The sequence below is a fragment of the Gopherus flavomarginatus genome, chromosome 9 (assembly GCF_025201925.1).
Source record: "Gopherus flavomarginatus isolate rGopFla2 chromosome 9, rGopFla2.mat.asm, whole genome shotgun sequence".
Lineage (NCBI taxonomy): Eukaryota > Metazoa > Chordata > Testudines > Testudinidae > Gopherus > Gopherus flavomarginatus.
In genome coordinates, this window is record NC_066625.1 from 62,160,655 (window position 1) to 62,183,156 (window position 22,502).

Consider the following 22,502-nt stretch of genomic DNA (forward strand, 5'->3'; position numbering starts at 1 on the left):
CAGTTTGCGTGCTGCCTTCGGCATGCATGCCATAGGTTGCCTACCCCTGCCTTGTCAGAATGCTCTTAACTTCTCCAGCAGACTCAATATCCAGATTTGCCTACAATTATGCCATTGGACACTTCAGATTGAAATCTGCAGCTTTCCCATGCCACCTGCCTGTTAGAAACAAAAATCCCTGTGTGTTCTAGTACTGGGAATATATGGGCCACATTACCAGCCAGTGTAAATTGATGTAGCTGTACTGAGGTCAGTGGAGGCATGCCAATTTACAACAGCTAAGAACCTCGCCTTGTATTTTTCAAAGTGCAATGGAACTGGATAATTAGAGAATAGAGTCCTGTTGTTCAGAAGGAAACTTTCTGTAGCTGACAGATGATTGAGCATCATGACTGAAAGAATCTCTCATAGGTGCCATTGTACTGGTGACAAGCTGCCAGTTTCTGTCTTCCAGGATGCAAACGCTGATACAGGCTCCCGAAAAGATGAAGAGAATGGAAACAAAAAGCAGCGGAGCCTTCCTATTGGAAAAAAGATCTATGAATTTTATAATGCACCTATTGTAAAGTTCTGGTTTTACACGGTGAGTAAGTCATCTTGACTTTTGATTATTAACAATTTGTTACCTGTGGAAGTAGAGAAAGAACTGACAGGGATTTGTAGAGGATCTTAATGCATGACAGTTTCTGTTAGCAAGAGTTAGCTAACTGTAACCCTAATAACACGAGATTTGTAGAAGTGAGGATTGTGTGAGGCGAGTGGAAAAGAACTGTGTGAGAAGTTGTTTCGACCTTGTGTAGATAATGTGTAGATAATACGAAATGTAGACTGGAGTCTCTTAAGTGAGAAAACCTAGATATCAGGATGACCTATGTATAAACAACATGCAGCTGTTGCTTATTATTGTCTGTAACAAAAGTATAAGTGCTTGCTGTAATTGTTTACCTATTGAGAGACCTGTCTGGGACTGGGGCGACCCTGTGTCCTAGGGCACTCCCTCCCTCAATTGCAATTGCTTGAGAAATAATAAAGTATCTGACTCTGCTGCACCGAAACAAAAAGTGAGAACTGAGTTTTTCTCCGACATACCTTATATTAATTTAAAACAAAATAATAGGAAAACATCTTGATATATAGTTTAAAGAACAGATATCAACAAAATACACTTTGGCCTTGGCATCTGTTTCTCTTACAAATTTATACTGCTTCTAGCATCGTCGTACGTGAGCACATAACAAAATTCACATCGCACATGGTCTAACGCCCATTAAAACTTAAAGAGACATAGTTAAAATCTTTTAAATTGTTTTTCCATCTTCTATGCTGCTTTATTACATCTAATTTTTGTAATTACCAAAAAGTTCAAAGGTCTCCACTCATTCTGGACTTCCAGCTTGTGACACCTGTGGCCATTATTTCCCCATTTGACTTTTATTAAGGTTGTAAGCACTCAGTATGTTTTGAAAATCAGCCCCTAGCTTCAAGGAAAGACCAAGAGATGATTTGATTGCAGTCTATAAGTACCTACATAGGGAACAAATATTTAATAATGGTCTCTTCAATCTAGCAAACAAAGGTTTAATGTGATCCAATGACTGGAAGTTGAAACTAGGCTAATTTAGACTGGAAATAAGGTAATTTTTTAACAGTGAGTAATTAACCATTGGAACAATTTACCAAGGATTGTGGTGGACTGTCCATCACTGGCAATTTTTAAATCAAGATTGCATGCTTTTCTAAAAGATCTGTTCTAGGAATTATTTTGGGAAGTTCTATGGCCTGTGCTATACAGGAGGTCAGTCTAGATGCTCACAAGGTCCCTTCTGGCCTTGGTATCTATAAAACTTGAAATCCAAAATTAGTGGACAAATATAAATATTTTCCTGAATATTAGGTTTGTTTCTGCTGATTTACACTTATGTTCTGTACTTTATACATTTAAACTTGCTGCAAATGACTTTGTGTACAAATTTTGGAATGATCTCAAGTAACTAAATGCTGTCTATGCAGCCATGGACAAAGCAGTTACTGTGTAACAGCCCTGCACACTAATGCCTAGAGTCCATGGACATAAAGGATTCTTTTTTCCAGATATCATACCTGGGTTACCTAATGCTGTTCAATTATATAATCTTGGTTCGGATGGACCGCTGGCCCTCGCTCCAGGAATGGATTGTCATCTCCTATATTGTGACTCTGGCTTTAGAGAAAGTAAGAGAGGTAATGTGAATCACACCAATAACTGCTATTTTACATTATCCTGGGGAAGAACTTGCCATTTATAAATAAATGGTGAATGGGGGCTGGAGGAGTAGTGTAGACAGGCAAGCCTTGCATGAGGCAGGAGGTTCCCTTCCCTGCACCTTTTCCAAATCCATCCATTGCAGGGGGACTTCAACTACTACCCACTCCAGGGCTCTCAGAACCCTCCTGCCTGAGCAAAAGAGCAGTCAAAAATTCCACTAGGTCATTTTGGCAGTTTCCTGAATTCACTGCTCCTTTGTTATGTGTATTTCCCTGGGAGGGCATGAGGATATAATCCCCAAATAGCCTCCTGTTATGCACAATTAATGTATGTTGCATTGATCAGTTATAGTATATGATGAAGAGGTTGGGAGGGAGGAACATGTTTTATATGTAAATTCGCAGTAGTATTTAATTTATTATCATCTCAGCTCTTACGGATTGGTAGCACAGCACAAAAACCCCACTGCCAAATCAATTCACCCCACTGTAGTTCCCTCCCAGTCTGTTTCCCCTCCAACCCACCATGTTCCTAAAATAAACACCTCATATAATTTTGATTTGGACATAAATGTGAACAAAAAGTTAATGGGCCACAGCCGGTGAATTAAGTGACAATCCTATTAAGTGATGAAATCCTATGGTTAAACGAAAGTTGGGTCAAAATAGAAAAATTAAATGGAGTCTGTAAGCAGCGATGTGCTCTACTGCAGGGGCAAATCCTGGTCCTGATGAAACCCATTACACCCAATCAGACTACCCTTTGTCTCACCACCATTATTTAAAAAATGCACTTCATAGATTTTCTTCAGGATTTTTTCCCTTTGCTTTTAGATTCTGATGTCGGAGCCAGGCAAGCTGAGCCAGAAAATAAAAGTCTGGCTGCAGGAATACTGGAATATCACTGATATGGTGGCTATTTCAGTATTTATAATTGGAGCAATTCTTCGCCTACAGAACCAGCCTTACATGGGTTATGGAAGAGTAATCTACTGTGTGGATATCATTTTCTGGTACATTCGAGTACTGGATATCTTTGGTGTGAACAAGTATTTGGGACCCTATGTCATGATGATTGGAAAAATGGTTAGTACCTCTGTAGCTAGAGGCTTGCTTTAAGGATGCATCTTAAACTATGTAAGAAAGCAGATTTGGGAAAGTAAAATCATTTCTTCTTCTAGATACCAATTCCACAACTGTTGCTCACCTGATTTGGTCTGTGAATAAGGGCTGCAGAATGAGGCTCTCAGTCTTGACTCATGAATTACATTCTCCCACAGAGATTTTGGATATACTGATGATAAACTTTATTCAAGAGAGAATTTTTCTTAAACTGTTTCAATACCCTGTATCCTTAACACCCTGTTTTTCTGTCCTATTGCAGTCTCTTCAGAATAGTCTACTTAATCTCAGTATGAGTCTCAGTGAACCATTTTACGGTATTTCCCTTCAGAAAAGTGGGTTTTAAAATTTATAACCTTAGAGTCTGATTCTCAGAGGCCCTTTTAGGATCTTCAACTCCCATTGATTTCAGTTAGAATTGTGTTTGCCCAGAGCTTGTGGTTCTTAACATCAAAGCCAGACTGGCTTTCCTCCATCAAAGCATAGTATTAAACCCACTTCCAGTTAATGGAACTAATATATTTGAAGCTTTGTGCTGCCAATAATGTAACAATAGGCTCCCATAAAATTATCCTCCTTAGCATATAAAAAACCCAGTATACCAAGGATTCACATACTCATGAGGAGGTGGGGAGCGGCTCTAGGGAGTCCATTTGTTTTTCCATTTAATTGAATATAACTGTAACTAAGAAAGGAGGTGAGACTACAACACAGAGTTCTGTTAAGGTGAACTTTGCTGGAACATATGCATTTTGAGTTTCAGGCTCCTAGATCACTTAGGTGACTGAAAATGTTGCTGTCTGTTCCTAAAAAATATATTGAGTGTATATCAATGATATGAGGGAGTATTCAACTGGAGAGAGATGAGGCCCTTCTTTTAGCACTTAGAGATGAAAATACCTTTCACTTGGTGCATTCCAAAGTTAAAATGTTGCTCTTCAGAAGTGTTTGTATGTGAGCCTTTTGGGCAGAGGTAGCTTAGCAGTGAACAGAGAGGGAAAGCACCACCAGCAACAGAGAAGTCATCGTATTTGTTCCTTTCAAGTCAGTGGCAGAATTTTTATGAGAGCCACTGTCCAACATGTCATTGCCTGTGTGTTCAGGGAAAGTATGGCTAGAAAGAGTTCAAATATATACTCTTATCACTGGCCCAAGCACTTATATGAAGATGCTCACTCTGCTTTCGCTTTCCGAACATAAGTACGTTATTTGTTTGCTGCTATTGTCATTGCTGTTGTTATACATTTTCATGGCACCATAAATGTACACCATACCATGCAAGGCATAGAAAAGTTCATAGGCCCAGAACCTCCACCTGAGGAGCACACAATCTTACTCAGGAGAGGTGCTGCAAACGTGGCTTTAAGCCACCTTTGTGCAACCCAGATCCTGGGACCCTGAAGGCTGCTCTGATTTGAACTGACTCATTTCTGCCCAAGGGCCATTACAGAAGCAAGAGATTGCCAGGGCACAAGTATGCTTTCTAATCTAGCAGTTAACACTGTGACCAGTTGTACTGGTTTGAGAGGTCTCTTGGCTTGGCAGGGCAGGGTAAAATGTCCCTAATGCAGGCGGAATCTGGTCTGTAAAGCCATATAGTCTGATACTCCTTTTAGTCGAAAAACCTATTACCTGTTTAACTGGATCTTGGGTGTTGTTTTTTTACACTTAGTATGTTTTCAGCTCATGAGCGATATTTGTACCAGCATAATAATATCTGGGAAACAAGTAGTTTGGGGGATTTTTTTTTCTCATGAATCTTTCTTGGTGGTTTTCCTGCACACATTGTCCTACACACATTCTTTCATGTATGTAACCTCTGATTATGACAAAAATATTTGTATGGTCCCTCTGTCCAGATGATTGACATGCTGTACTTTGTGGTCATCATGCTTGTGGTTCTGATGAGTTTTGGAGTAGCCCGCCAAGCTATCCTGCACCCAGATGAGGAGCCCTCTTGGAGACTAGCCCGCAACATCTTCTATATGCCCTACTGGATGATCTATGGAGAGGTGTTTGCAGACCAGATAGACCGTAAGAGTAGAATTCATAGTAAGATTCTGTTTCCTGTTTCTGAGGCAGATGATCAGATCCAAATTAATGAAAATGACTGTTTTTAATTTGGAATTAGTATGTTTGTCTTTGGTTGCTTTTGTGGCAGATTCCAGACTTCCAAACGTCACTTTCTCCTCCCCACAAGAGTACCAATGGGAATCCTCTATCTGTCAGCATATGTTCTATTTCAATTACTGTTGAGAGTGGTGCAATCTGAAACGCTCACCAATCTTGGATGTTAAGAATATTACCTCTGAGATGCTCCCCTTCCTTAGATGGGTCAAGAAGAGATAATCCTTGAGTTACTGTTGAACCTGGTTCATCACCACACTCTGATTCAGGAAAGCACTTAAGCACAAGCTTAACTTCTAAATTCATGCTTAAACCCTGTTGACTTCAATGGGACTTAAACACGTGCTTTCTTGAAATGGGGCCTATAAGAATTAATTGTGGAGTCATAGGTCTGCACATGCTCTAGAACAAGGGTTCTCAGCCTGTTCAGTACAGAGCCCCTTCCCTTAGCAATATGTGAAGCTCAGGGTGGTCACAATTCCATGACTTCTGGTTATGACCCCGCAAGTTTAGAACATATGTTCCTAGAGTATTTTAGGTAATCAATAACTTTTGATACCATCCTTTTGCCAGACAGTCTGGGTAAATCACAAATGTCCTGGCTCCCTTCATTTCTGGGGGCAGGACAGTATCTATCAAAACATGAGCCCTGCCAGCTGGAGGATGAGCTGTGATATCATCAGCTGGGAATGCAGATGCTTGTTGTTAACAAAGGAATGAAATGGAGGGGCAAGAAACAGGGCTAATAAGAAAAATTGGTAATACTTTAAAATGTGAAAATACTATTTGTACTGTTTACAAAATTTAATATTACAAAAGTGGCCCTTTGCTCTGATTTTGTGGCTCAGCAACACACTAAAGTTAAGAAGGCTGCAATCTAGAGCAGTAATTCCAGTTAGTTTTGATCAGGATGAAGTGTATTAAGTAGCAATGAGGAGTAAAATCAAGGAGAAAAGAGAGAAAACTGTTCCCAAATATATCATAGCTCCATCCTCAACCTTTATAGGGCCATAGCCTTCCTTTGGCCACCTTGAACTCACTGAGAGCCCCTGGCACCTCTGTCTGAGGACAAAATGTGGTCTTTAGTAAGATCAGCCACTCTTTAGAGGCATTAGCTAACCCTCAACATAACAGCAGAGTTAACTTAATTTGGAATAGAGTTTCTGCCTTAGCTCTAGATTCCTTTGATGATGTGTTTTTATCACATCCTTACATTTTACAGTATTTTGTAATTGTTTACCTTGTTTTCCCCTCTTATACTAAGGTTTATATGGTCTAATCCAGAGGTGGGCAAACTACAGTCCATGGGACCGTCCTGCCTGGCCCTCAAGCTCCTGGCCCCAGGGGCTTGCCCCCGGCTCCTCCCCTCCTATTCCCCCTCCCCCATGGCCTCAGCTTGACCCACCACCGGCGCAATGCTCTGAGCGGCGGGGCAGCAGGTTCCTGGGGCAGCACAGCTGCAGAGCCCGGCCTGACCCGGTCTCTGTGCTGCATGGTGGCAGCAGCAGCGGTGTGAGCCAGGTCCAGCTGGGTGGTGAGGCTGTAGCGCCGCCAGCCACCAGTGCTCCAGGCAGCACAGTAAAGGGGCAGGGAGCTGGCGGGGGTTAGATAGCGGGCAGGGGAGTTCAGGAGGTGGTCGGGGGCAGGGGTGTGGATCGAGGTCAGGGTGGCTGGGGGGGGAACAGGGGGTTGAATGGGGGCAGGGGTCCCGGGGGGCCAGTCAGCAAGGAAGGGGGGTTGGATGGGGTGCAGTGGGCAGTCAGGGGCAGGGATTCTGTGGGCAGTCAGGGGACAGGGAGAAGGGGTGGTTGAACTGAGCAGGAGTCCCGGGGGGCCATCAGGAATGAGAGGAGGGGTTGAATGGGGTGGAGGGGTCCGGGAGCGGTCAGGGCATAGGTAGCGGGGGGGTAGGTCAGGGGTCCTGGGGGGGCTGTCAGGGAACAAGGGAAGTTGGATGAGGTAGGAGCCCTGGGGAGGGGGGGCAGATAGGAGGTGGGGGCCGGGCCACTACCCCTTCCCCTACCTGGCCCTACATACAATTTATGAAACCCAGTGCAGCCCTCAGGCCAAAAAATTTGCCCACCCCTGGTCTAATCATTAGTGGTTAGAACTTCCTGCCACATAGGAGGGAGGAAATGGCCATATGGGCTGTGCCATTAATCTGGTCCTGCAGTTACATTGTCGTAGTGATGTTTTGTTTAGATAGGACACCGAAACACTCTTTTCTTCTTCCTTTCCTTCATAAATTATCATCATATTACTGTAACTTACAATATGTAAAATTGTTCTTGGAAATATTTGGGTCAATCCAGTTACGTATTACAGGCTGCCCCAGCTTCTGAGTGGTCTGGCTAAGTCTCAGATGGGTTGAGTCTCATGTTGAGAGGAAATGGCTAAGGCAGAGATTGAGGATATTGCTGCAGTACATGTGGTTCACAATATGTACACAAATTCCTATTCATCTTGAACACAGATGGTAAAAGCAACAGCAAAGTCTCATGTATACGGGTCTGTTTTTCTCAAAAGTCAGCCAAAACATACACTGGTCTCAGCACCTATAGCCAAGTTTTCCCTGTCTCTGTTTCTTGCTTTACATGCACTGTCCCAGCCAGGGCTGTAGCAACAAAGAACGTGGCCCACTCCGAACATATGTTCGGGGCCCCTTACAATGCAGAAACTGGAATGCGGTATTTATTTTATACAATATACAGGGTTCATATTATGTATACCTAGGCCTACAGTGTACATGTATTCCGTATTTATGCAAAGCGCTTCTTTTGAGCCTTGTTCTCCGCAAATTGGTTAATCAATGCATCATAGTCCAGAGATCTGGCAATCTTGTTTTCGATTGAGATAACTGCAAGCGCAGAAAGCCTGTCATCTGTCATGGTTGAGCGCAGGATATTCTTGATCAGTTTCATTCTGCTGAAGCTCCTTTCAGCACCAGCAACAGTAACTGGTGTGGTCAGAAGAATTCTGATGCAAATGCAAAGATTCGGATATATCTCCTGAAGGCTGTTCTTGTATATGTACGTTAAAAAATTGTTTGCCGTGACAAGTCCTCTCTCTTTCTCGATGACATAAATAAAACGATTCCATTCCATTATGAGTTCGTTGGCATCAATGTCTCCCATTTTTCTTTCAAAATTGTTGCTGTGATTCTCCAGTTCATTTTCTCTGTGACACTGCTTCAGGCCGTTAGCATTGTACAGAAATCCAAACAACTTATACCACTCCACGAGTTGGTCAAATCGCGACGAAACAGAAGATATGGCCTGATCAGTGAGAACAAGAAAGAACTGCGATTTGAATTTTTCTTCGGCAGAAAGACGACTCGAATCATCAGCACATTCGTAATCAAACATTCTCTTCTTACGTCGCACCCTGGTTTCTGGAAACACCTGCTCAATACCCATATGCTCTGCTATTTCACGTGCATTTGTGACCACAGAGTTATATCCTGTATTTCGATAGTCTTCCAAAAACTTCATTGTAGCACCGACTTCTGCCTGCAGTATGTCAATTGACACATCTGGTGACTGAATTAATTTGCTGGTTTTATTGACGTGAAATAGTATATCGTACCACGTGTACACAGTCAGAACAAAAGGCCACGTAATAACATGGTCTAAAAGCGCACCAGCTTCTGTTGCTGTATTGCCATCTTTCTTTTCGAGCACATATTCTCACAAAGATGACAAAGCATTGCACAATTCTTCAAGGTGATAACGCAATGGCTTCACATCATCAATTCTCGACTCCCAACAAGTGTCCGATAACCCTTTAACAGATATTGGCATATGTTCTTGAAGTATATCCCAACGTGAAGGTGAAGAAGAAAAGATAACATATATTCTGTTAATCAGACCGAAAAAGTCAACGGCATATTTCGATGACTTTGCCGCGTCTGAGATCACAAGATTCCAAGTGTGAGCTCCACATGGTACATACAAGGCACGGTCATTTATTTCTAGCATGCGGGCTTGAACTCCTTTATTCTTTCCTCTCATATTTGCGCCGTTATCATAAGCTTGGCCTCTCATGTCAGCATTCTCTATTCCTAAGTTGTTTGCCTTTTCAAGAAATGCTTCCAATAAGCCCTCGCCAGTTGTATCATGAACATTAAGAAAACCAACAAATGCTTCACAAATATTGACACCATCTTCACCGTTGCATTCAACAAAGCATAACACCACAGACATCTGTTGTTCATATGACACGTCGGGAATACAGTCCAAAATAACTGAATAATATTTTGCTTTTTTAAGCTGTGCTATGTTGGCCTCTTGAATGTTACTGGCAACAAGTTGAATCAGCTCGTTTTGGATCTGTGGACTGAGGTACTGAACATGTGTCTCTGCCTTCTTAATCCTCTGTAAAAGTTCACTGAGGACAGTATCATACTTTGCAAGCAATTCAAACAGTCCCAAAAAGTTGCCATTCGAAGGATCGCCAAGCTTTTCATTACTTCCTCAAAATGCCAAGTTTCTTTCGGACAAGAAAATAACGACATCAACCATGCGTTTGACAACATTTCTCCAGAAATCTCTTTCTTTCAGAAAAGCCTGCAATTCGAGCTGGTCAATAGATGTACAGTTTACTATGCCTGACCGAAGGTCAAACCATTTCACCATACAGTCTTGATGACCTTTGCCTGTTTCATGCTGCTGAAGTCTTTTTGACAGTGCTTTCCAAGCAGATGTTCCACAACGTAGCAGTATGTCGCCAGTGCCAAATAATTTACAACAAAAACAAAAAATAGCATCTTTCTGAACTGAGTACCTTAACCATGAACGTCTTATTTTCTCGCCATTTGCCATGGTTCGATAGAAATGAGTACTTGTGAACCTCTGTCTTTCCTCGTTAAATGGAAATTCGTAACTTTCATTCTGCTGCGGTGGGCCACGTGCAACAATGTCACACACTTGCCTGTCCGATATTATAGACGACCAATCTCCTGGATCATCAGTCAGTGGTTCAGATTCAGATACTTCTTTCCCGGCAGCAGCTGGAATATCTGTCACAGTTTGTTTGGTAGAACAACTGGCTTCACCTTCGACCTCACCTGAAGCACTTCTGGATACGATTCGTCACTGCTAGCGCTGTCCATTTCATGTGCCTGTACCTGTACGTTGGATTGCAGTGCAAAATACGTTGACAACTTTGGAATTTTCTCAAGTTCCTTCTTGGCATTTTTTGCTGCCTTTCGTTTACTAGCTCCGCTCTTATACATTCTCTTAGACATCACAAAGCACGCTTCTGCGTTGGAAACGATAAAAAACTAAACAACTAAATTAATAACATTTATCCGCCGACCGCCATTATGAATGCAAATACACATTCTTTGAATGGGTCCAACTAAAATTCGAAACTGACCGACAGACATCTGATGTAGCCAATAGCATTATGATGTATCATAATGACTTCACGGTTTTGTTAGTAAAACCAACATGGATTGTGCAATAGCGTCAATAAATGTCACTTACCTAGTTATATCTTACATTTTTTTTGCCACTTTTAGGGGCCCCCTTCCTTGCAGGGCCCCCTCCAGTCGGAAGGTACGGAGGGCGCTCGCTACACCTCTGGTCCCAGCTCTGATCTCTGTTTCAATCATACCTCTTCTATACAACATAAAGTCCTATTGTGGGAAAATGTGATTAGCCAAGGACTCAAAAAATCCTACCTCAGCAAAGTGAAAGACCACTTGGAGTCTAACAAAAGGTAGGTTACACAGGGCTTATCTATAAAAGAGATTTTTCCAGTTATACTAGTATAGTGTTATTGGTGTATTTAAATTGATGTAGTTATTCTTATATAACTCTCTATTTGAACACTCTTATTTCAGAATAAGAATGGTTTTATTCAGCTTAGCTTTAACTGCTTCCAAAGCAACACAATCAAAACTGGAAAAAGGCACTCTTACACTGAAATAAAAATGTCCACGTGAGAAGTTATATCAGTTAAAAGTTCACAATTACCTTAAATAGGTATAACTTTCCTGTGTAGACAAGCCCATAGGTACCTAGGACTGGTCTACACTATGGGTTTACACTGAATTTAGCAGCATTAAACTGAATTAACCCTGCACCCATCCACACAACAAAGCCCTTTATATCGCTATAAAGAGCTCTTAATATCGATATCTGTACTCCTCCCCGACGAGGGGAGTAGCGCTCAAATCAATATTGCCATTTCGGAATAGGGTTAGTGTGGCCGCAATTCGATGGTATTGGCCTCTGGGAGCTATCCCACAGTGCACCAGTTTGACCGCTCTGGACAGCAGTCTGGAGTCAGATGCACTGGCCAGGTAAACAGGAAAAGCCCCACAAACTTTTGAATTTCATTTCCTGTTTGTCCAGCTTGGAGAGCTGATCAGCACAGGTAACCATGCAGAGTTCATCAGCACAGGTAACTATGCAGTCTGAGAATCGAAAAAGAGCTCCAGCATGGACCGCAGGGGAGGTACTGGATCTGATTGCTATCTGGGGAGAGGATTCCATGCTAACAGAACTCCGTTCCAAAAGAAGAAATGAAAAAACATCTGAAAAAATTTCCAAGGCCATAATGGAGAGAGGCCATAGCAGGGACTCAGTACAGTGCCGTGTGAAAGTGAAGGAGCACAGACAAGCCTACCAGAAAACCAAAGAAGCAAACGGAAGGTCCGGGGTAGGGCCGCAAACATGCCGCTTCTACGCTGAGCTGCATGCAATCCTAAGGGGGTCCACCACCACTACCCCACCCCTGTTTGTGGATTCCGAGGTGGGGGTAATCTTAGCCTTGCCTGAGGATTCTGCGGACAGGGAAGATGAGGAGGAGGAAGAGGAGGACGAGCTTGCAGAAAGCACACAGCACTCCGTTCTTCCCAACAGCCAGGAGCTTTTTCTCAGCCTGACAGAAGTACCCTCCCAGCCTTCCCAAGCCACTATCCCAGACAAAGAAGCCATGGAAGGGACTTCTGGTGAGTGTACCTTTGTAAATATAAAACATGGTTTAAAAGCAAGCGTTTTTTAATGATTAATTTGCCCTGAGGACTTGGGATGCATTCGCGGCCAGTACAGTTACTGGAAAAGTCTGTTAACATGTCTGGGGATGGAGCGGAAATCCTCCAGGGACATCTCCATGAAGCTCTCCTGGAGGTACTCCAAAAGCCTTTGCAGACGGTTTCTGGGCAGGGCAGCCTTATTCCGTCTTCCATGGTAGGACACTTGACCATGCCATGCATGGAGCAAGTAATCTGGTATCATTGCATGACAAAGCCTAGCTGCATATGGTCCCGGTGTTTGCTGGCATTCAAGCAACATCCGTTCTTTATCTCGCTGTGTTATCCCCAGGAGAGTGATATTGTTCATGGTAACCTGGTTGAAATATGGGATTTAATTAAGGGGACAGAGATGGTTGGGCTGTTTGCCTGTGGCTTAAAAGAAATCCTTCCCTGCATTTAGCCAAGCGGAGCGGGGGGGTGATTGGTGCTGAGCTGTTTCGCTAGCTGGGATCTAGCTGAGATCTTCCCTGCTAGCTGGGATCTTCCCTGCTACCAGCCACGTGGTGAGGGGGAGGGTGGCTGGCAGTGATCTTCCATGATACCAGCCATGCGGTGCTGGGAGGGGTAAAGCGATCATCCCAGAGAATTGGATGGGGGTGGTTCTGGTGCTGTACGTTAACAGGAAGGAAGCAGCACTCAATGGGCCTTGCTTGCTATTTGGGAAAGGAGGGCTCTGGATATACGAAGGCTGCAGAAGCCGAAAGACAATGGCTTACCATGGCCGCATGCAAGTCGAATTCTGATGCCCGGACCTGCGTCTGTGATCTCTAACACCAAAGCTGCAGGCACTCAATATTAAGATGCAAAATGCGACCTTGTAGTGCGATCACATGTGCAATGTAAGGTGAATAGTGTTGTTCACCGTGAAAGAGTATAACCATTGTCCTGTAAAATGTATCTTTTTAAATACTTCTCTCCCTTTTTTCCCTCCCTCCTGCAGCTGCAAATTTTTCAAGCCTCCCTACTCCATCCCGAAGGCTATCTCAGATAAGGCAGCGGAAAAAAAAGACGTGAGACGAATTGTTCTCAGAAATCATGGAAGTAACCCGCAATGAAAGAGCACATCTGAATGAGTGGAAGGATGTGGTATCAAAGTACAGGAAAGATGCCAGTGACCGTGAGGACAGGAGGGACCAACATGAGGATAGGAGAGACGCTCGAGATGAGAGGTGGCGGCAGGAAGATCTGAGGTGTCGGGATGCAACTCTGGGGCTGCTGCATGATCAAACGGACATGCTCCGGCGTCTGGTGGAGCTTCAGGAACAGCAGCAGGGTCACAGAGGGCCGCTGCAGCCCCTGTATAACTGCCCTCCCGCCTCACCATGTTCCTTAGCCTCCTCACCCAGACGTGTAAGAACACATGGGGGGAGGCTCCATGCACCTGCCCATTCCACCCCAGTGGACAGCCCAACCAAAAGGCTGTCATTATTTTGAAATTTTTTTAGTGGCCTTTTCCTTCCCTCTATCCTCCTCCCAAACCCCACCCGGGCTACCTGGTCAGTTCTCTCCCTCTTTTTATAATTAATTAATAAAGAATACATGATTTTTAAATGAGAGTGACTTTATTTCCTTAGGAAGCAAGCGGTAATCGAAGGGGGTGGGTGGGTGGCTTACAGGGAATGAGTCAATCAAGGGGGGGGTGTTCATCAAGAAGAAACAAACACAACAGTCACACCGTACCCTGGCCCGTGATGAAACTGGTTTTCAAAGCTTCTCTGATGTGCACCACTTCCTGGTGTGCTCTTCTACTCACCCTGGTGTCTGGCTGCACGTAATCAGTGGCCTGGTGATTTGCCTCAGCCTCCCACCCCGCCATAAAGGTCTCCCCCTTACTCTCACAGAGATTGCGGAGCACACAGCAAGCAGCAATAACAAAGGGGACATTGGTTTGGCTGAGGTCTGAGCGAGTCAGTAATGTGCGCCAGGGCACCTTTAAATGGCCAAATGCACATTCTACCACCATTCTGCACTTGCTCAGCCTGTAGTTGAACAGCTCCTGACCACTGTCCAGGCTGCCTGTGTATGGCTTCATAAGCCATGGCATCAAGGGGTAGGCTGGGTCCCCCAGGATAATTACAGGCATTTCAACATCCCCAACTGTTATTTTCTGGTCTGGGAAGTAATTCCCTTGCTGCAGCCGTTTAAACAGAGTAGTGTTCCTGAAGACGCGAGCGTCACGAACCTTTCCCGGCCATCTCATGTGGATGTTGGTGAAATGTCCCTTGTGATCCACCAGTGCTTGCAGCACCATGGAAAAGTACCCCTTGCGGTTTATCTACTGGGTGCCCTGGTGCTCCAGTGCCAAGATAGGGATATGTGTTCCATCTATCACCCCACTACAGTTAGGGAATCCCATTGCAGCAAAGCCATCCACTATGACCTGCACATTTCCCAGAGTCACAACCTTTCGTAGCAGCAGCTTAATGATTGCTTTGGCTACTTGCATCACAGCAGCCCCCACAGTAGATTTGCCCACTCCAAATTGATTCCCGACTGACCGGTAGCTGTCTGGCGTTGCAAGCTTCCAGAGGGCTATCGCCACTCGCTTCTCAACTGTGAGGGCTGCTCTCATCTTGGTATTCTGGCTTTTCAGGGCAGGGGAAAACAAGTCACAAAGTTCCATGAAAGTGCCCTTACACATGCAAAAGTTTTGCAGCCACTGGGAATCGTCCCACACCTGCAACACTCTGCGGTCCCACCAGTCTGTGCTTGTTTCCTGGGCCCAAAATCGGCGTTCAATGGCTAGAACCTGCCCCACTACCAGCATGATTTCCAAAGCGCAGGGGCCCGCGGTTTGAGAGAATTCTGTGTCCATGTCCTCATCACTCTTGTCACTATGCTGCCGTAGCCGCCGCCTCCTCGCCTGGTTTTGCAGGTCCTGGTTCAGCAATGACTGCACGAGAATGCGCAAGGTGTTTACAACGTCCATGATTGCTGTCTTGAGCTGAGTAGGGTCCATGCTTGCCGTGCTATGGCGTCTGCACAGTTCACCAAGGGAAAAAGGCGCGAAACGGTTGTCTGCTACTTGCACGGAGGGAGGGGTGAGGCTGTACCCAGAACCACCCGCGACAATGTTTTTGCCCCATCAGGCACTGAGCTCTCATCCCAGAATTCCAGTGGGCGGGGGAGACTGCAGGAACTATGGGATAGCTATGGGATAGCTACCCACAGTGCAACGCTCCGGAAATCGACACTATCCTCAGTACATGGACGCACACCGCCGAATTAATGTGCTTAGTGTGGCCACGTGCACTCGACTTTATACAATCTGTTTTAAAAAAAACGGTTTCTGTAAAATCGGAATAATCCCGTAGTGTAGACATACCCCTACTTTCTAAAGACCATTCTGCTTTCAAAGACAATAGGTTTCAATCTAAACTTCCTATGACAGTAAGTAAGCTCCTCTTAACAATTTACCTGGATGTGACTACAGTAGGCAATCCAACCAATATGTCAGATAAGGTGAGGTCCTTTTGCCACGCTTAAATGATTTATGGGCAAGGTGACCAGATGTCCCAATTTTATAGGGACAGTCCTGATATTTGGGGCTTTGTCTTTTATAGGCATCTATTACCCCTCATTCCCTATCCCGACTTTTCACACTTGCTCTCTGGTGACCCTATTTATGGGAAAGTACCATATCATGTTCCCCTTTCAGTAGTTCAGTAAAATGCATTGCTTTGTTACTTTCCTTTGTCACAACTGTACATCAAAGATAAAACCCTGGCACCACTGTAGTCAAAGGGGATTTTGCAGTTGACTTCAATGAAGCCAGGATTTTGCCCTAAAGATGAAATTCACTCCAATGCTACAATGTAAAAGAGCCACATGAGCATGAAATCAGAAGCATTTAGTACTTAGCGGGATCAAATTCATAAGCAGAAGTAGGGTGATCCTGCTTAGGACTTTCTAAGGACAGGCACACCAGTACCCATAATGCTAATCAAATTAGATTTTAATATTAGATACTATAAGAATATATTTGTATCATAGCTATTGATCATTTTAATATAGAATGATAATAGAAAAGGAAGCAGGCAGCAAAGGACTCTGCTTTCAGGAAACAGGAGGAACTTTGTTTCTATAACAGCTGAGAGATTAAGTTTGTGTGGTAACTTTGTGTTGTTTTGTTTGTGGTGACTATCAATTGTGTTTTACTGATAAATCTTGTATATTTAAATGATCATCTGCCAGTATCATTTTGTGATTTATTTTTACTGTCATGAATTTGCTGCCATATGTAGCATTTGGGGAAGACAAAGTGAAAAGGAAATTGCAGAATGTACTGTAACTCTAACAAAGCCTTTGTTTCTAAGCATATGTCTCTACTGTTCTGATATTTAAGTTGCTTATCTTTTCTTGGCAGCAAAACAGCTACTGTATTGTCAGTCATTTGTTTTCTTTTCCCCCCTATTATTCTGTTGTTTTCTTTCCTTTTTTTTGCTTTCAAATTGCTGTGCAGTCTATGCCATGGAAATCAATCGTAAGTCTACGTGGGGAGCTGATTAACTCATTTAGTTAAATGCGTTCATTAGTCTTTTTCTTCCCTGGATACTGGTATTTTAATTATAGCGTTCTGACAAAATTCAGATGTCAGATTTTTGTTCTTCTACTGAATTGATTTCAAGTATCAAAGAAGCAGGGAATTTTTTTAATTATAAAAGGAACCGACTGGGTACTACTTTATTGATTTGCACTTATGTGCCAACATTTTTGTACATTCTATTGAGTTACCACCACAATGATCCTTTTTAAATTATATTATATGAGTGCACACAGAGAATTTAATTTCCTTTGATTATCCAAGTTCTACATTAACATTTTAAAAAGCTAGTTGGGTACTCGTGTTTTTGAGATGTACTTGACTTTCCATGTCCAGTTTCCACATGATCACCAGAAATACAGGATTAGTGTATAATTTGGTACCATGTTTGGAAACCAAGTTTGAACTTTCTTTAAATATGGTTCTGGCTAAACAAGACATAAATATGTGTTTTCAAGCGAGTGTAGATAAGATCAAGCTGATTTCAAATCACCTAAAAACCTTATCTTCAAAAGAGGTTGAGAATGTTAGTTTTTACAAACACTTTTAAAATAAATTGGTTCAGTTTATGCTGACAAACCAGATCTTGCAAAAAATTATTGCTGGGCACAGTGTCTTTTGTAAGACTTCAGTGGGAGAGTACTTGCCACTGTAAAGTGTTCCACCTAATGGTAAGTATTTGTAGGATCCAGCCCAGGGTTTGAAACCAAATTAATTGGAACTATATTTAAAGTAAGAACAAACTTAAGGCTTGTCTAAATCAGGGGTCTCAAACACGCGGCCCGCAGAGCTCTTCCCTGCAGCCTACCAAGCTCCCTGCGCTCCCCAGTTACTGCCTCTTGCCGCCAAACTACCTTCACCCCCCCCTCGAGTTATTTTATATGGCAGCTAAGCTCCCCGCACACTCATCCCCAGCCCCACAGCCCCACCCCTGCACTGCACCCCATCCTATCCCCAAACTCCATCCCAGAGCCTGCACCCCCACCCCCTGCCCCAGGCCAGAATCTGCACCCAGCACCCATACTCCATCCGAGAGTCTGCACCCCAGACCCCCTCCCTCACCCAAACTCCCTCCCAGAGCCTTAGGAAATGCAGATGGAGTTAGTGGAGCTTCAATGTGATACCATTTTGAAGCAGAAGTGTACAGATGCTGGAATTCCAGAATTCTACAGGTTTCTTTCACCAGAAAGATTTCCCATGTTATTCTCTGCTTCCGCAAGGATAATGGCAATATTTAGAAGTACATATATATGTGAACAGTTTTTCTCTTCCAAGAAGATTAACAAATCTGTGTTAAGGTCAAGGCTCATTGCTGAACATTTGAAAGCAACACTGAGATTGGTTTTGTCTCAGGATATCAAATCTAATACTGATGCTCTGGTTGATGCAAAACGCTGCCAGCTAAGTGGCCAAAAATGAAATGACTGTCAAAATTAGCACTGACTTTTCACATTACAGTTAAATAAGTTAATAAAAAAGTTAATGAACTGACTTTTAATAGCATACTATATTTTAATATTATACTACTATATTACTCTTCTACCTCCAGGCGCTTCCCGCCGCCAAACAGCTGTTGGTGGCACTTAGCACTTTCCAGGGGGGAGGAGCGGGGAGCTGCGCACTCAGGGCAGGAGATGGAGAAGAGACAGGGTGGGGCAGAGCCTCATGGAAAGGGTGGAGTAGGGCGGGGCCAGGGGCAGTGAGGGTGGGGGTGTCAGTGATGCGGCCCTTGGGCCAATGCACTAGACCTCATGTGGCCCTCATGATCATTTGAGTTTGAGACCCCTGGTCTAAATGGTGGGGGAATGCACTCTACAGGGGTGTGATTTCTAAAGCACACTAACTTATTGCACTTAATTGGTTCATGTAGACCCTGTTGGCATGTGCTAGTGCACTTTAATGTAGTACTGTTTTAAGCACTTAAAAGTGCACGGGGGGATCTTTAATGCACACTAGCAGGGTCTATACAGACCAATTAATGCACAACATGTTACTGTGCTTTAGAAATCACACCCCTGTGTAGCATATTACCTACCATATACACAAGCCCTTACTTTTCAAACGTGATTCATAGGCCAATATCTTCAAAAGTAACTAGTGACTTTGGGTGCCTGACTGGAGACATCTTAAACGGCCCTGATTTTCAGAACTACTGGCCCCTTTTAGGTATCTTGCCACTTGTTTGCCTCTCATATTAGGTTTTTAGTCCCTGTATAGTTTTAAATCTCACTGATGAATACTTCTGATCCTGCACCATTGAACGCAATAGGAGTTTTTCCATTGACAAAGAACTTACAGTCTAACTGGGAGTTTTGAGAGGGAGGAAGCTTAACTGTCTAGGCTATGGCTACACTATAGAGTTTGCAGCACTGCAGCTGCACCGATGCAGCTGCACCACAGTAGCGCTGCTAGTGCAGATGCTCTAAGCTGACAGACAAGAGCTCTCCCCATCGACTTAATTACTTCAGCCCCTGAGTGGCGTAACTTATACCGACTTAAATTGTAGTGTGTACATAGCCCTAGTTTCCGCACTCTGCAGCAACTTCAGATTTCCCCATATGGGCTTCATTCTCCACTTTTAAGTGGTTCTTTTTTTATTCTGGTATTAAAAGGTTTACATGTGCTTAGAGTTATGAGATCTCTTCCTAGATCCAGTTTTGCTATTGGGGGGAAAAATCTAAAAGTCCTAAGGGCTAAATTGTAATCTCGGTTACATCACCACAAATCTGGAATAACTATTCACTATGAGGGGAGGTTATTTTGCTTTTACATGGTGTAACTGGCAGCTGAATTTGGCCCAAAAACTCCATTTGGTTCTATTGGAAATAAACTTTTAACATGGATATTTGTCCTAGCAAATTTTAAGCAGATCTAATCTTTACATAAATATGATCAGTGTTTTCAGTGTCAGACAAGCACTGAAAAGTAAACCTTCAATTGTCTCTTCAGCTCCTTGTGGGGATAATCTTTATGATGAGGATGGTAAACGTCTCCCTCCATGCATACCTGGGGCCTGGCTCACTCCTGCTATCATGGCTTGTTACCTTCTGGTAGCAAACATTCTACTGGTAAATCTGCTGATTGCTGTCTTCAAGTAAGTGCTTAACTGTATGATTGTTAACTTATCTTTCTCAGTTTCTTAATACTAAGATGAAATGCCTGTGAGATCCTATCAGCAGGACCAAATTATACTGTGGTTTTGCAAATAGACAGCAATTTGTGAATTTGCACTACACCCAAAGCCCAATTGTTCTGTTAATGGCATTGACAAATATTTGAATTTTAATTGAAAATCAGTTAAAGAATCAGGGATATTGTGATAATTGGGCCTACAAATTTACCTAATTGTGAGCTCAACTGTAAAAGGTGAGTGAAAGTTCATAAAATGTCACAATAGCCTACAACAAATGGTAATAGGAAAAGGTATTAAAAAAAGAGAGGCAGACTGAATTAGTCCAAACAAAAAGTTCTTGCTATAACTCAAGGACTGTGTTAAGATTGTGCCTGGTAAACAAGAACAGTGCAGAATGGGAAATCAATTGATCAAAATTGGTGTGCCAGAAATTAGGCCTAATTGGTGGACAAAATGAGAGAATGGGCTATTCCACCACTTGCTCCTTTTTGGGGCTTGGATTTTTTTTTTAAAGGTGGGAGAAGAGAAGCTGAGGGGGGAGGAATTTGGCTACTGGAGCGAACTTTGCCATCATGGCTGCCATCCCTACTATCTCCTGGGACCCCATGCCTTTGTCTTGCTGATCCTGAGAGTTGTCCTAATCAGACTGGGCCCGAGAGATCCAGATGACATCGCTACTTCTGCTGGCTCTGGATAAATCTTAGCCATCACCCCGGATAAGAGACTTTCTATTCCTCCAGCCCCCACACCACCACTTTTCCTTCCCTATCTTATTTCTTCTCTTTCCTGTCTCTCTCCTTTTTCTTTTTGTCTGATAAGACCTGACTTTAGTGAGCCACTACTGTATATTTTGCAACATTGCTGCGAGCCTGTGGGGCAGCTAAAAGCAATGTCCTAAAGAGCCCAATGCTGGTATAAGTTTGCCAGTGGCTGATAGACTGTGTCTTGGGTCTGTTTTTTCCAGCAGAGGAGTTGCACATGAGCATCAATATCAGAGACTGAAGCTGCATTTTCTCTCTTAGCTGTTCTTTTCTATTTCCTCTAGTGTTTCTCTTGTTTTGTCTTCTTAAGAAACTGGGTCAAACTTTAACAGCTCCAGCCCATCTCAATTAACGCCTTCTCTTTTCCTCAAAAAGGGTGGTTATTACCATTTCAATTATTACCATTTTAATACCATCTAAAAGACTGTCAAACAAGGGACTATTACACTCTAAAACCTCTCTGCGGCTAGGGTGACCAGACAGCAAATGTGAAAAATCAGGATGGGAGTAGGGGGTAATAGGAGCCTATATAAGAGAGAGACCCAAAAATCGGGACTGTCTCTATAAAATCAGGACATCTGGTCACCCTAGAAGCAACTGAAGTGACTGCTAGGAATCACAGTGCCATGATGCCTAATACTGAGTGACACTAGTTCCTAGCAGCCACTTCAGCCTCTATCAACTATGTTTAAACAAGTGAATTTCACTGCGGTTGCAGTGGTTATTGTCATTCAGATGTAAAACAGAGGTTATTCAGATGTAAGAAAGCTCCATCCCAGGTACATCAATTGCTATACTGACTTTGCAAAATATACTAGTAGTCCAGCAGGATGGAATTCAGGGATCACTAGAAGAGAAGGTAAGACCTGATATGAGTAGAATGTCTCCCAGAAAAGGACTCCCCCCTCCCCCTGCCCCTACAGTTGAAACCAGATAAAAGATGTTTATAAACTGCCTAAGCCTTGTGTAGTTTTACGGCTAGCCTGAGAGGCAGTGTCATCCCTACCCATACACAAAGTACACAGCTGCGCAAGGCACCAGGAAATGTGGGGCACCAAATTTTCTGATGCCCCGAGCAACTGCATGCTGCTTCAGCACCAGCCCCACCTCTTCCCACCCCTGCTCTGCCCCCACTCCACCCCTTCTTCAAAGCCTCTGCCCTGTTCTGCACCCACCCCGCCCCTGTTCTGCCCCAGTCCCACCCCCCACTTCCCTGAGGACTGCAGCAGGGCCAGGCCTGCGCTCACCGATGGCGGGAAGTGCAGCGACCCAGCCCCAGCCACGCTGCTGGTGAGTGCTGGGGGGGTGGTTCCCTCCCCACCCCCTCAGCGGCCTAGGGCCCCACACACACATCCCATGCGAGGGGTTGCATATGGCCCCAGAAGAGCTAGGGATGGCCCTGCTGAGAGGTGTCCGGAATGCAAAACCGATAATCACAAAGATCAAAGTGATCGTTTATATTCCTGTCATTGATAGTCACAAAGCAAAACCAAGGAATTTTTATCCACTTTTACCACTTCCTCTTTATGT

The 22,502-nt window shown here is 43.6% G+C and overlaps 1 protein-coding gene across 3 annotated transcripts in view; it reads left to right on the forward strand.

Moving 5' to 3' along the window:
• The window catches only part of TRPM1 (transient receptor potential cation channel subfamily M member 1), a 173,301-nt gene that overhangs the window by 136,659 nt on the left and 14,140 nt on the right, over nt 1–22,502 (forward strand). For 2 of the 3 annotated variants that reach the window (XM_050967894.1, XM_050967895.1), the window contains exons 19-23: nt 455–583; nt 2,092–2,220; nt 3,079–3,330; nt 5,226–5,418; nt 20,028–20,172. In XM_050967894.1, coding sequence (XP_050823851.1) covers nt 455–583; nt 2,092–2,220; nt 3,079–3,330; nt 5,226–5,418; nt 20,028–20,172 — 848 coding nt within the window. The remainder of the gene's footprint in view (nt 1–454; nt 584–2,091; nt 2,221–3,078; nt 3,331–5,225; nt 5,419–20,027; nt 20,173–22,502) is intronic. The other variant, XM_050967896.1, reaches the window with a different exon arrangement.